At 38.9% G+C, this 13733-nt stretch overlaps 1 protein-coding gene across 1 annotated transcript; it reads right to left on the reverse strand.

Annotated features, from left to right (window-relative positions):
* Positions 1–9200: 9200 nt before the first annotated feature.
* Positions 9201–12268, reverse strand: LOC138314677 (chondroadherin-like). Its single transcript, XM_069255137.1, has 2 exons — positions 12000–12268; positions 9201–10864 (listed from the first exon to the last, which is right to left on the reverse strand). Exons 1-2 carry the CDS (start codon positions 12045–12047, stop codon positions 9827–9829), a joined length of 1086 nt encoding a protein of 361 aa, XP_069111238.1. The 5' UTR covers positions 12048–12268; the 3' UTR covers positions 9201–9826.
* Between the last annotated feature and the right edge of the window lie 1465 nt (positions 12269–13733).

The raw sequence follows: 13733 nt of genomic DNA on the forward strand, positions 1-13733 counted from the left end.
TCGCGACCGATAGTCGACACCACAAACTATCCACAGCTGAGAGCTATGCTAGTAATGATCCGCTGGGTATGACACTGATCAAGGCAAGGCTTCTTCAGCCACATCTGTCTCTCAGTGCCGATACCTACTGGAGAGTGTGACTCGATGTTGACTGGTCGACGACCAGAATAAAGAGTGAGAATTTCTAAGCTCGCTTCCTTTTATAGTGCTCGAGGAAGAGGCGCCCCTAGCGGCAAACAAAGAAACTAAAATCACACCGAGTCATTGAAACGCTTACAAGATATACCACAACACTAAAGCGTCTGCCTAACATTTACAATAATAAAACACACGTTACACATGTGACACAGCGGTAAGGCTTTTTTTCGCCACACAATTTTCTAATTTGAGATCCAAATCGCGACAATTTTGGTCCGCGAAAATAATTGTCTGTACGGTATTACAACAGATAATTGTTGATATTTATGGTAGCAAATCAGAATTTCGACGGTAATCAATATGTTTTCCAATGCCTAATGAAGAAGGTGTACCGATCGGTTGGTTTTTTGATTATATTGACGTTCTATTAACATCCATGGTCCATTCAACGGGCAAAGTTTTCCCACCCCTGTTATGATGAGTAGAAACTTACACATTTATAGACTGTTGTGACTAGCCCTTTTAGCAGCTAAGGTCATTTATGCATGGTCTTTCCTGTATGCAATTTGTTGTGTGTCAATGTCTGTTTGATTTCGGAGGTTGTGGTGTATCTCTGTGTTAAAGCGGAACGCTTACCCATTCCATTTATGTTGGGCGCTAAACAGGATCCGAAACTACCACAAAGATGTGCCTCTGCCAAAGGACAGAACCCTGAAACTTCCTCGCATGCATGAGGGCTAAACATAAATACAAAGATGAGGTAGTCAAGAGAGAGGTTAGGCAGAAGAAATTCAGCTAGTATAGGAAAACAAGAAAAAAAGAAAATCCCAAATTTAGTCGCCTTTTGCGATAGAATTTTCCGAATGCAAAATGGGTAGCATTTACAATTCTAACGCCCTAACTGCAGGACAGGGCGGATACTTTGATCAATGTGAAGCCACCATTTGTCATCGTCGGAAAAATTGAATGACATCATACGGCTGTGACCACCACTTCATGTTTAAAGCTGACGTATCGTATTACACTTTTCTATAGTGGTATAATTTCAGCAAAGCATTTATGATCAGTATTATTGTAGCAGGAGAGGAGAAAATGTAGCGACCAGACCGGGATTCAAACCTGGGACCCTCCGAACACTAGCTGTGTGTTCTGCCGACTGAGCTACCTGGTCACCGATGATCATTCCAGTCTAATCCCGCTTCATTATTATAGTACTGTACCAACTCACAACAATTGAAAATAAGATTAAATTGATATAATTATTTAGATCAATTTGGCGAAATTAGACACGGCTTTATAAATGGTTTGCTCTACCACGAATGGAAGCATATTTCTAAATTATCCATGTAACCAATATATCCATATCAACACATATCAGAAAATACACGTTGATATTGGCCTAATTTCAAAGCTCATATACATACATACATACATTTTTATATTTAACATCCACTCGTTGTATGACTTTTAATGTATTGTATACTAAAACCTAATAATCTGTATCTATGTTCAGAAATTTGGAAATATTAGAATAGAACACTTTGTTATCATAACTAGAATTATAATCTAATGTGCTTTATTTGTATATATTTACATTTTCATTGCAGTCCCGCTAAGTAACCTTACCAAACGCAGTTGACAGTCATATAGACTATGGACTTCAATCGATTATCATGACGTCATTATTATTGTGACGTCACAATTGTCGTGCCAGCGATCAAGGAAAACGGTTGTTCAAACTGTTGTTCCACCCTTGACGATAACGAATTATTCATTCACTATAGATAGCTAGCGCGCTTCATGGAATCCAACATGTAGCGCGCTTCATGGAATTTGCCTCTGTCCAGTTGGCATTCGTTTGGCTATGAATGCCAACTGACCGACGTTCAATGCTTAAATGCCAGTTCAATATGATGATAAAAACTTATATGTATTAAGAAATAAAGAATTTATTTAAACCAAAAGTTACATAGCCTAGTCAGTGCATCGTTAACATCTAGTACAATCATAAGTTAATATACTGTGTTTTATTTGAGGAGGGTACCTGGCGTTAATGTATTTGGCAATATGCTTCAGTGAAATTGTGATTTTGAATGAATGAACAAAATTGTTCCCATTGATACTCCTTATACGGTATTACTCGCTGATGAGACTTTTCGGAGTACAACTTCTGTGTTTTAGTAAACTCCTTAGGGAAACATCCATATGCTAATCAGCTAAACCATTTCTCTCGGTGTGTGAAATATCTTTATTTGTTCATGCAGGCCAGTGTAAAACTGTATTAGTCCGTTATAGCCCATAAATAAGGATAGAAAACACCTCTTCGTGATTTCTGAAAATTCGAGGATATTCATTCAGTAATAGGTAGGGATACTATCTTTTCTGTTTTTCTAACTTACTTTCTTCTTTCTAACGTCTATTTTTACTTTCGGCCTTTATTTGAGCGTTCTCTCCTGACAGGAAGGCTCCGGGTTCTGACCCCTAGGCGAAATTCACTATAGTCTATAACATGATAGTTTTTGGTCCTGCTTAGCGCTGGACATAAAGGAAGTCTGACGATCCTGACAGAAGGCTCCATGTTCTGACCCCTGACCGAAATTCACAATAGTCTATAACATGATAGTTTTGGTCCTGCTTAGCGCTGGACATAAAGAAATTCTGACGATTGATATACCAATGTCCAGTATAATGTGAGGTATGCTGTCGGATGTTTAGCGACATTAAAAGCGAATTGAAACTGCAGTGATTTATTAGGTTTGTCATAAACAAGGAACCAGTTAAATTCGCATTGTTGATTCCACAGTCCACACGGGTAAAGTCATACATGAAGATCTTTGGCCTCAAATGTGTTTTGGGAACTGATAGATGTTAATAGCGAACGTCAAGGCTTAGTCATATTATTTCATTGTTTTTAGGCGAGTCTACATAAGAATTAAACATCCGATATTTGTATCCTTTATAAATTATTATTTCATTTTCATTATATGAAAACAGTAAGCGTGAAAAGTCAATACTTGTATATGTAGAGATAATTACATAATCCTTTTATTATCACACTCCTTATCAGCTCAAGGGTCCAGATATCAGGCCGAAGGCACGAGAGGTAAAACCATGGACTCTTAAGAGATCCCACAAAGAAATGCGGAAGTAAGTCTTTATATCTTGTAAAATATTCAAGGTAAATTTACACATGGAAACTTTAGTGAAAATGCCAATCTTTGCAGTGAAATCGCAACTTTTATACTAGATAATTTCGAAATCTTTGACATAATAAATTATTTTTGCTGCTGTCGGATATCAATAACGAAGTCACGAAGCCACGTAGTTTCAGGTAGCTTCGGCGGTAGTAGCTGTAACATATTGACTTCTATTTTCAAGCGCCTAAGCGGCCTTGTCATTGTTTTTTTGTGTTCATAAGCGACTCCCGCGTAAATGCAATAAATCAGTTATGTGACAGCCATCTGGAGAGAGAGTTATTCTTCCAACGTTACATGGTGTCAAAGAAGAAATATGGAGCAACTTAAGCCTCCAGGAGCCCTAAATTTAGAAGGAAACTTGTCCGAAAATTGGAAAGAATGGGTACAAGGGTTTGAATTATACATGACTGCCTCAGGTATAGAGGAAAAGTCGGGTAAAGTCCAGGTCGCGACATTCCTCCACGTAGCTGGAATTGAAGCTTGCCATGTGTATAACACTTTCACGATCGCTGAAGGTGACAAAGATGAACTAAAAAACAAAGTTTTATGAGTAAGTTTTTTGTGAACCTCGCAAAAACTTAACATACCTCAGACATTTGTTTTTCACTCGATCTCAAGGTGTAAATGAAACGATTGACTCGTTCGTCACAGATCTCAAAAAGAAGGCCAAGAACTGTGATTTCAACGAGCTTACAGACAGTCTCATTAGGGATAGGATCGTTTGTGGCATCCGAGACGAAGGTACACGTGTCAGATTACTTCGTGAGACTGATCTTCCACTCACAAAAGCCGTTGATTTCTGTAGAGCTCAGGAAATAAGCAGTGCCCAGGTCAACATGCTTTAAAATCCACAAGCGGATGAAGCTTCCGTACACACAGTACATAAACAATCTGGCCCTCGCCGTAAACGGTATGGAAATAAAAAGACAAAACAACCCCAACCCCAGCCCAACAACAAACAACCACAAGCACGACAAAACAAACTTTCGCTCGTTGATTGTCGAAACTTTGGACATGAACATGAACGTAGCTCTGCCGTTTGCCCAGCTTTCGGTAAAGAATGTCACAGTGTGGCCGTATGAACCATTTCGCCAACTTATGTAGATGTGGCAATATTAGCCACAATAACACTCGACAAGAGAAACTACACACTGTTGGTTGTGACGAAAGTTATTCAGAGGATTTATTCTTAGGCACAATCTCGAGCACAGGGGCACGTGACAATGAGTGGTTCGAAACACTACAGTTTGGTGATCAGTTTGTAAAATTCAAGTTGGACACAGGGGCGGACGCCAATGTCATACCTAAACGCGTGATGGACAAGATGAACTGTGAAACACCGTTAAAGCCCACTCGGGACGGTTTAGTCGGTTTTGGAGGTCATCGTATAAAACCACTCGGTACAGCGCAATTACCAGTAAGGTTTCGCGAGCAGGAATTTTCACTGAAATTCCATGTCGTCGATAATGACTGTCCGGCTATACTCGGCAAAAAGGCATGTTGTTCTCTCGGTACGATTCAACGAATTCACACAGTCGAATCGAAACCTGTAAGCGCACCGCTTTCCAAAAATGACATTTTGGATGAGTTTGGAGATATTTTCGAAGGTCTTGGAAAGATCGCGGGTAAATATCACATAAAAACTGACCCAAAAGTTACACCAAGTGTACACCCACCGAGGAAAGTAGCAGAGCCACTCCGCCAGAGAGTAAAAATGGAACTAGAACGCATGGAGGGTTTTGGTGTTCTCGTTAAGGAAGATGAGCCCACTGATTGGGTTCACAGTATGGTCGTCGTTCTCAAACCTGAAAAAACGCGTGTGTGCATAGATCCACGTGATTTGAACATGGCTATAAAGAGGGAACATTACCCCATGGAGACTATCGAAGATGTGGTAGCCCGACTACGCGAAAGTTTTCTCCAAATTTGATGCGACAAACGGTTTCTGGCAAATCGAACTTGATGAGGAGAGCTCAAAGCTATTAATATTTAACACTCCCTTTGGGCGTTCCGATACTGCCGCCTGCCTTTCGGTATTAACAGTTCAAGTGAAGTTTTCTGCAAGAAAATTAATGAAATCTTCGAAGGTATCACCGGTGTAGAGTGCGTTGTTGATGATATCCTGGTATGGGGCGAGGATGACAAACAACACGACGAACGCGTACGTTTAATGTTACAACGAGCACGTGAACGTAACTTAAAACTCAACAAACAGAAATGTGAACTCCGTAAAACCGAGGTGAGGTATGTGGGACACACAATCAGTAAGGACGGCTTGATCCCGAGAAGGTCAGGGCAATAAGGGAAATGCCCAGACCAGTCGACAAAAATGGTATAAGGCGATTCTTAGGAGCGGTGCAGTATCTTGGAAAATTTATTCCTAACCAATCCGAAGTTTCCGCGCCATTGAGGATTCTACTCCGAAACGACATTGAATTCAACTGGGGCCCAGAGCAGGAAAAAGCCTATAAACACTTACAAACTCTCGTTACACAGGCACCTGTTCTTAAATTCTACGATGTCAGAGAAGAGGTCACCGTCAATGTCGACGCCAGCTCAAAAGGGCTTGGCGCAGTCCTACTTCAGTCAGGTCAACCGGTCGCGTATGGATCTCGAGCCCTCACTGAAACACAAACACGTTATGCACAGATAGAGCGTGAATTGTTAGCGGTTGTATACGTATGCGAAAAATTTCATCACTACATCTTTGGTCGAAAAGTGACAGTCGAAACAGACCACAAGCCACTCGTCGCGATACATAAAAAGCCAATTCATATGACAGCGCCTCGTCTGGAACGCATGCTTATGCGCCTGCAACGGTACGACATAGAACTAGTTTACAAGAATGGCAGAGAAATGTACATCTCTGATGCTCTCAGTAGAGCTTACCTCCCAGAAATGCCTGAAAACCTCATTGACGAGGAACTCGAAGTCGCAACACTCGAAATCCGCACAACATTAAGTGTTACACCAGAAAAGCTGACGCAGCTAAAATCTGAGACAGCAAATGATGAGACTCTCCAGAGACTTATACTTGCAATAGAACACGGATGGCCGGAAACGAAAAAGTCCGAGTTGTCGCCATATTCGACATTCAGCGACGAGTTGAGCGTAATCGATGGATTAGTGTACCGAGGTCAGCGAATTGTCATTCCGAAAACCCTACGACGCGAGACGTTACTGAAAATTCACGAATCACACCTAGGTGTTGTGAAATGCAAACAGCGTGCTCGCGAGTTAGTATTCTGGCCCGGACTCAATTCTGAAATCGAAGATATTGTGTCGCGATGTGAAATTTGCGCCAAATACCAGAAGGCAAACACAAAGGAACCACTTATCCCTCATGAACTACCGTCACGTCCATTCATGAAGGTTGGTGTAGATCTGTTTGAGTTTCACGAGAAGAACTATCTCCTCTGTGTGGACTACTATTCAAAGTTTCCGGAGGTTGTTCATCTACATAGCCTACAGAGCAGTGCTACAGTTGCCGCTCTCAAGTCCATATTCGCAAGGCACGGAATCCCGGAAATCGTATTCTCCGACAATGGTCCTCAATTTTCATCACGAACGTTCGCAGATTTCGCCACTTAAATACCCCCAATCAAACGGTCAAGCTGAACGATGTGTCCAAACCATCAAAAATCTTATGAAAAAGGCAGAGGACAGTAAGATTGACATGAGTCTTGCACTTTTGGACTACCGCGCTTCACCGATCGAGGGAATAGGCTTGTCGCCAGCTCAACTGGCGATGAATCGTCAATTACGGGGAACCATCCCCATGGCCACGAACATTCTAGATCCATCGGTCAAACCTACAAATCAACAGTCGTCCCTAATGCAACGACAAATGACTCAGAAGAAATATTATGATCGTCAGTCGAAAGTGTTACCCGAGCTAAAACCAGGGGAGACGATTCAGTTGAAAACCGACGAAGGATGGTCGCCGGCAATCGCCGAAGGTGTTGATAAGACACCACGGTCACATCTGGTAAACACGCCACGCGGGAAAGTATTCAGTCGCAATCGTAAATTCCTGCGGAAGTCTAACGTCAGCATCACGCCGCAAGTCTATAATGACTCTGAAGTGTGTTTGGACACCAACACTCCAATTGTGTCCAAAAATCCGAACATTGACTCTAACACTCCGGGATGTCAGTTCGAATCTGTTGATCAATGCTGTGAATCACCAGCACCGGCACCCCAAGGACCTCCCACCAGGACGACTAGATCCGGAAGGGTTATCCACATACCCGCCAAAGCACCTGGATGGCTATGATCTTGCTAACTGACTGACAGTGTTAAGAAAAAGTGTTTTTTTTTTTTCGTTAAAGTTAGAAGGGTTCTTAAAGAGCTCAAATGTTCCTTAAATGGTTCACAAATGTATTAAGCAATTGCATTTATGGTTAAATGTTTAATTACAGACTGAAGTGCTAAAAAGGGAGATGTAACATATTGACTTCTATTTTCAAGCGCCTAAGCGGCCCTGTCATTGTTTTGTTTTGTGTTCATAAGCGACTCCCGCGTAAATGCAATAAATCAGTTATGTGACAGCCATCTTGAGAGAGTTATTCTTCCAACGTTACAGTAGCTACGAAGGAAGAAGTGGCGGAAGTAACTATAACGGAAGCGGTGGAAGCCATAGTGGAGACTATTAAACTGTTTATGTGTTGATGACCGATCGCCCAACTTACCCGATTTACATATGTAAACTATTTTATTAATTAAATTATTTTAGCATGCAGCATAAAGTTTTCATATTATTTGTCTTTGAAAGTAAAATGTGATCATATGTTTTACATTCTCCGTGCGTTCCATTTGCATATTCGTACCCGTTGCATCGATACGAATCTGCTGTATCTCAAATGGAACGCGCCGTACCAGCAGAAGAAGTGGTTCGTTTTCAGAAGCGTACCAATCGGATCCAAGATGGCGGACTCGAGACTTTTCATTTATCATCGAAATGTTTCCTTAGTTGAAAACAAAACAGAGTGTATTTGTATCCGATGAAATTACCTGTATTATTTATTTTAATGTTTGCTGAAACTATTAAGGTATTACTTTCGATTTTTTTTTTTGTTAAAACAGAAAACACATGGCTTATGTATTCGAATCGTTTCTTTCATATGGGTGCCGCCATTATGGGAAAATCCAAACGCGTTCCATTAGGCGGTATCGCATCATTTTAGTTCAACTGGTACGAATCCGCAAATGGAACGCACGGCTTATGTAGTACCAACAAATAACGTCGACAATCAACGATCAAACGTTAAGCACATGTGATAATATGATTATAAGCACAGGCTTATTAAAATACACAGTGAAATTACAGTTTACACCGATGGGAATTTTAAAACGATATCAGAAAATAGAGACATATTGAGTCAAGTCAGTTTTTAAGGAAATAACTGATTATATTTAACAAATATGGACCGGACTTAAACTCGAACGATTATTGGGCGCCATTGAAGATGGCATAATACGTACGCATGGTCGTATATAGTCTGACATGAAGTGGTGTATTGTTCAAAAACTATGATAGTTTAATTCAAAATGACGTTCAATAAGTAATATTTGATCTGATAGAGATTAGAAAGGGAAAATAAATTTTGAACAAACTACGACAGTTTAAATTCAAAATGACCTTTAGTAAGTAATGTTTGATCCGGTAGAGATTAGAAAAGAAAAATGAATTTGATGTAAATTGATGATTTTATAAAATTATGATTTTTGAATATTAGTTATCTAGATGATACAAAGGGTATTACCATTATAAACTTCGTGTAAAAAATGCAAACTTGCTATTTTGTTTCAGTCCTTAGGTTTCTATGGCCATGGTCTCAAACATATACGATAGAACAGCTGGTGAAGAGTCCAAAATACAGCTTTTACTTCAATGCACATGCTTATATAATTTATGCATCCTCCAAATAAATAATATTTAAAAAGTATTACCAGTCTCAAAAAAAATGAAATTGACAAATGTGCCAATGCCTCTAACACAGTGTATGGTAGGTGTACTTCGACAAAAAAAACCCAAAAGGCAGTTTTTAACCAAACTTTTGAAATGTTAACGAATTCAATTTCTTGACATTGTTGTCTATACGGTATGGTGTTAACTGCAAGATATACTTTTATTGTTTCATATCCTAAAGCCACTAAGATTTTTCTGCATGATAGATTTCCAAATAAAAGATCGATTCTCTCCACATCATTTAAATGCAAAAGACATTCAAGTCGATTGGAAGCATTTTGACAGCATTGCATTATCGCAAGGTGTTGCATTACAGATGCAATATCATAAGGCCTAACAGTTACATATATTAGCAACTGCCTCACTCATTGCACAATGTGAATCAGTGGCCTTACTATGATCTTAAACTCAGAGAAACATTTATTCGACCATTATTCACCACTGATGAACCATGTGGTTCGAAGTAATAAAGAACTGAACCGAACTTATATTATTATCATTCTAACTAGAAGATATCCTTTCATGTCAACAGCAACACAAAGTATACAAAGGCTAGCAAAGTACATATTCCTGACGTCGTAAATGACGTATTTCCTGCGTTGTCGGGGTTGCCATCTGCATTAGTATCAATTTGTCGGATTCTCTCGGGTTTACACGATAACCGCGATATATCTCTGGCTTGAAATGCTGAGCATGTCTTAGGTTTACATGAGCTTTTTGCGATCCGATCTGATATTGTTATTTCATGATCAGGCGCTAAACACATACTGTTCATCAACTGAGTTCTCACATATTCATGGTCGGTCAGATGACTTCCTGTTCCGAGGTTGACGCATGTGCAGTTAAGATGATTGCCTGAAATTGTTAGCAAGTTATCAGGCGAAACGAGATCGTCTAGAGCTAGGCAGGGGAATGAGCCCAACATGTTTTCTGTAAAGGCTATCTTCCCTACCGACTGCATGTCATTTAGAAATGGTCCATTAAAATCTAATAGTCTTGTCTTGGTAATAACGAACCCTTTCTCCACGTTAGAAATGCCACTGAATACATTTGGTTCCATCTCGTGGATTGTACAATTAGAAATCTGAAACATGGTAAGGTTCCGTAGGTGTGAAAAGGCAGCTGTCTCCAGTGTTGTTACAGTTGTTAACTGCATCACTATAGAAGATGGTGTGTCAATGTTACTGATCGCCATGGTAGCGATTGAGCCAATGACAGTCCTGACAAAGTAGAGATCCTCCAGATATGACAGTCCCTCGAATGCACATCCAGCGATACGGCCGATGTTGCTTCGACTGAACTCGATCGTCTTCACCATTGGAATGCTTTTGAATGCATCTGCTGGAATCAACTCAGTCACAAGCTGTTCAAAGTAGATTTTTGTGGTGTTCTCAGGAAACGTTTTAGGCCATCGTATTAACTCAAAACATCGAACCACGTTAGCTCTACATGAACATTTCTCTCCACATAATTCTTCCCCTTCCGGCTGTTCCTCGTGTCCATCCACCACAGCTGAAGAACACAGCAACACCGCTACACCAACAAATACCAGCATTTTCTGCAATGATATAACAATTAACGATACTATACAACAATGTTATTCTCAAATGATCATTTTATGTATTTTTATGAAATAAATAAATATATTTTGGTTTCGTTTTGAGTTCCTAAATTTCAGGTTTAAGAATCCCGTTCGACTAAAACGACTGGTTGCTATAAGACATTTTTGTGCAAGCAAGACAGTTTTACTGGGAATAATAACCGTAACTGCTACGTTATTTTTGTAAAAACACTAAAATACATTTTTCATTAACAGACGTCACTTGTAATTTTATGCTACCATTACGATTCAGTTATTAATTAATTTTTCAATCTTTACAAATTGGACGAGAAAAACCTCCCAACACATTTTGTTTTCTAAATCATCCTTCGATTTATATATATAAGTTCATAGACGTTTTACCGTCACAGTGGTAAATGTATATGTTTAGGGTTTAATATAGAAGATAAGATTAGCCATCAGTTCAATGACAGATTTTAGTGTTTGGGTTATGCAAATAGTAAATAATATTTGACTTGTGAATCAATGAAGGAGTTTAGAGTTAAGGCTTTAATATTGTTAGACAGAAATGATTTTAGTTTTTAGTTTTGCTTTTAAGATTGATACAAAATTAACATATTTGTCGGTTGCAAATTTTTGTGTTAGAGATACATGACATTGGTATACATCATTGACTGCAGGGTCAAAAACAGGTTTTCGTGATTGAGTTATAACAAATACATAATGTACCTCTGTAACGGTGATAGGCTTAGTGTTGTGGTTATGATAACGACAGGATAATATGACTGCTGTTTTTTGTCAGTGATGGATGTGTATGTCTAGGGTATAATCTTCCTTTCCTCGACTCAATGAAAAATTTCAGTTTTTTTTTGTAATAGTGTTAGATATTATTCGTACACTGAACCGATCTACATCGCAGTAATATAAGTAATATTTACTCTAGTTTGAGAAATATAGATTGGGAGATAAAACATTAAAGAGGGACTTTTAGGGACTGTTTTATCGTCATTATTATCATCATAACGGTTGTATATTCTAAACATACGATTCTAGACAGTATATTCTAAAAACAATACGTCTTAGTTGACTAAAGAAATCTGTTAACATTATCAATCAACAGTAAAATACATACTATGGGGAATCCTTTTCTTGATATGAAGGTTGCTGATATTCTATCCATTTCCAAGATGGTGGCCAGTGTCTTCCAACACGGTATGCGTTTTATTCACTTATTATACACCAGGGAACGGACTGTAAGTTACCTGTGAGGCGTATTCCCTCGGGCCAATTGTACATCATCGTGACAAGGATAATAATAGCATTGTCTCGTGGCGGATATACAATATCAAGGTGTTACAACATAATTATTATTATATCTCATGGATGTTTAAGGTTAAACCAGTGTAACTATACTAATACGTAACAGGTTTAGTTTTCCACTCTCTAACAAATACATCATCAATATCTAAATACGTCGAATTAAAATGAACAGATCAATTATTTGGTAAGCTCCAATTAATTTTATTAACCGTATGTAGAAAAGGGTCCTAATATACTTTAAATCGTTGTGTTATACATACATTTGGAAAGAATCTTACATCATCATATACTATTGTATTATCATTTGGAAAGAATCTTACCTGTGAGCTGCAGGAACATGTAAGCCATAATCTATTTTTACACTAAGATGTGAACAAGGTAACGATGTCCATAGACAGAAGAGCATGACCAGTCTTGTGAGATACTTTACGACAGAGATCCCTTCAAACCTGCTCCATGCTATGAGTACATTTACAACGGATAGTAGAAAACAATCATTTTTAGATTAATTATCTTATCTATATAAGCTATGTGCTATTTTAAACATACGTGTAGGAATAATTTTGATCATTGCCAAGAATCTTCATTGAAAATGACATTCCTTAAGAAAAACTCCATTCCATATGCAAGAAAAATGTAATGTCGTGGTCGTTTGAATAAATTACATAATAAACCGAACCCGTGAAGTATAGTATTCCGAAGATGAGATTAATTCCAGTTCTGCGTTTCATATTGCTATTCCTGATAAAATTCAAAACAACGATACAAGGAGTTGATATTGCATTATCTTAGCCAAGACATATAGCATTATTCAAGGAAACATTTGGAAATGTTTGTTAAGGTCAAATTCATTACATGTATTGAGACAAAGGAAATTACAAGGGTCATTTGTCCATTTTGACCTTCACTCAAGAAGAAGACGCGAGTTAACACGGATGATAATTGACCAAGCAACTGCCCTCAGATTTCATGACAAAGTCGTGGAGAAAATTTTGAAGCCATTCTTCTTTCATAACCCAGATGTAAATTGACTGGAGTCATTGATTCCTACAAGTTAAGTAAGGCAGCGTCCTATCATAGTCAGTAGTGATGATGAGTCATGAAACCTTGAGCTGAATACACTGGCGTTACACTAGACGAAATTCTAATCACACAACATCGTGCAGATTCTTGGGAAATGTCGCCAACATTTGCCGACCATAGTGCCAGGGTTAGTCGGCTTGGCAAGCTGTCCTTTGTAGCCGACCAAAGACGGACACTCACTGAAAGAGACATGTTTTCCTTAATAAAGAAGATCCAAACAGGTCCACACCAGTATGAACTTCTTAATTTTATGTCAAACAGGCCATATCTTCAGTGCAGACACCTACCAGTCCAGTTCTAGCTTTCTGTGTATCGGCAGCCAGGAAATAATCATTTTGTAGTTGTTGTAAAGATTAATCTTCAGGTGAGTATATATTTGTTATAGTGTCACAGCTGTTCAGCGTCTGGGATATACTTACCTTTATATTTATAACCAATCCACGGTGTAAATATATTTATAGCA

This window comes from Argopecten irradians, chromosome 2, assembly GCF_041381155.1.
Source record: "Argopecten irradians isolate NY chromosome 2, Ai_NY, whole genome shotgun sequence".
Classification (NCBI taxonomy): Eukaryota; Metazoa; Mollusca; class Bivalvia; order Pectinida; family Pectinidae; genus Argopecten; species Argopecten irradians.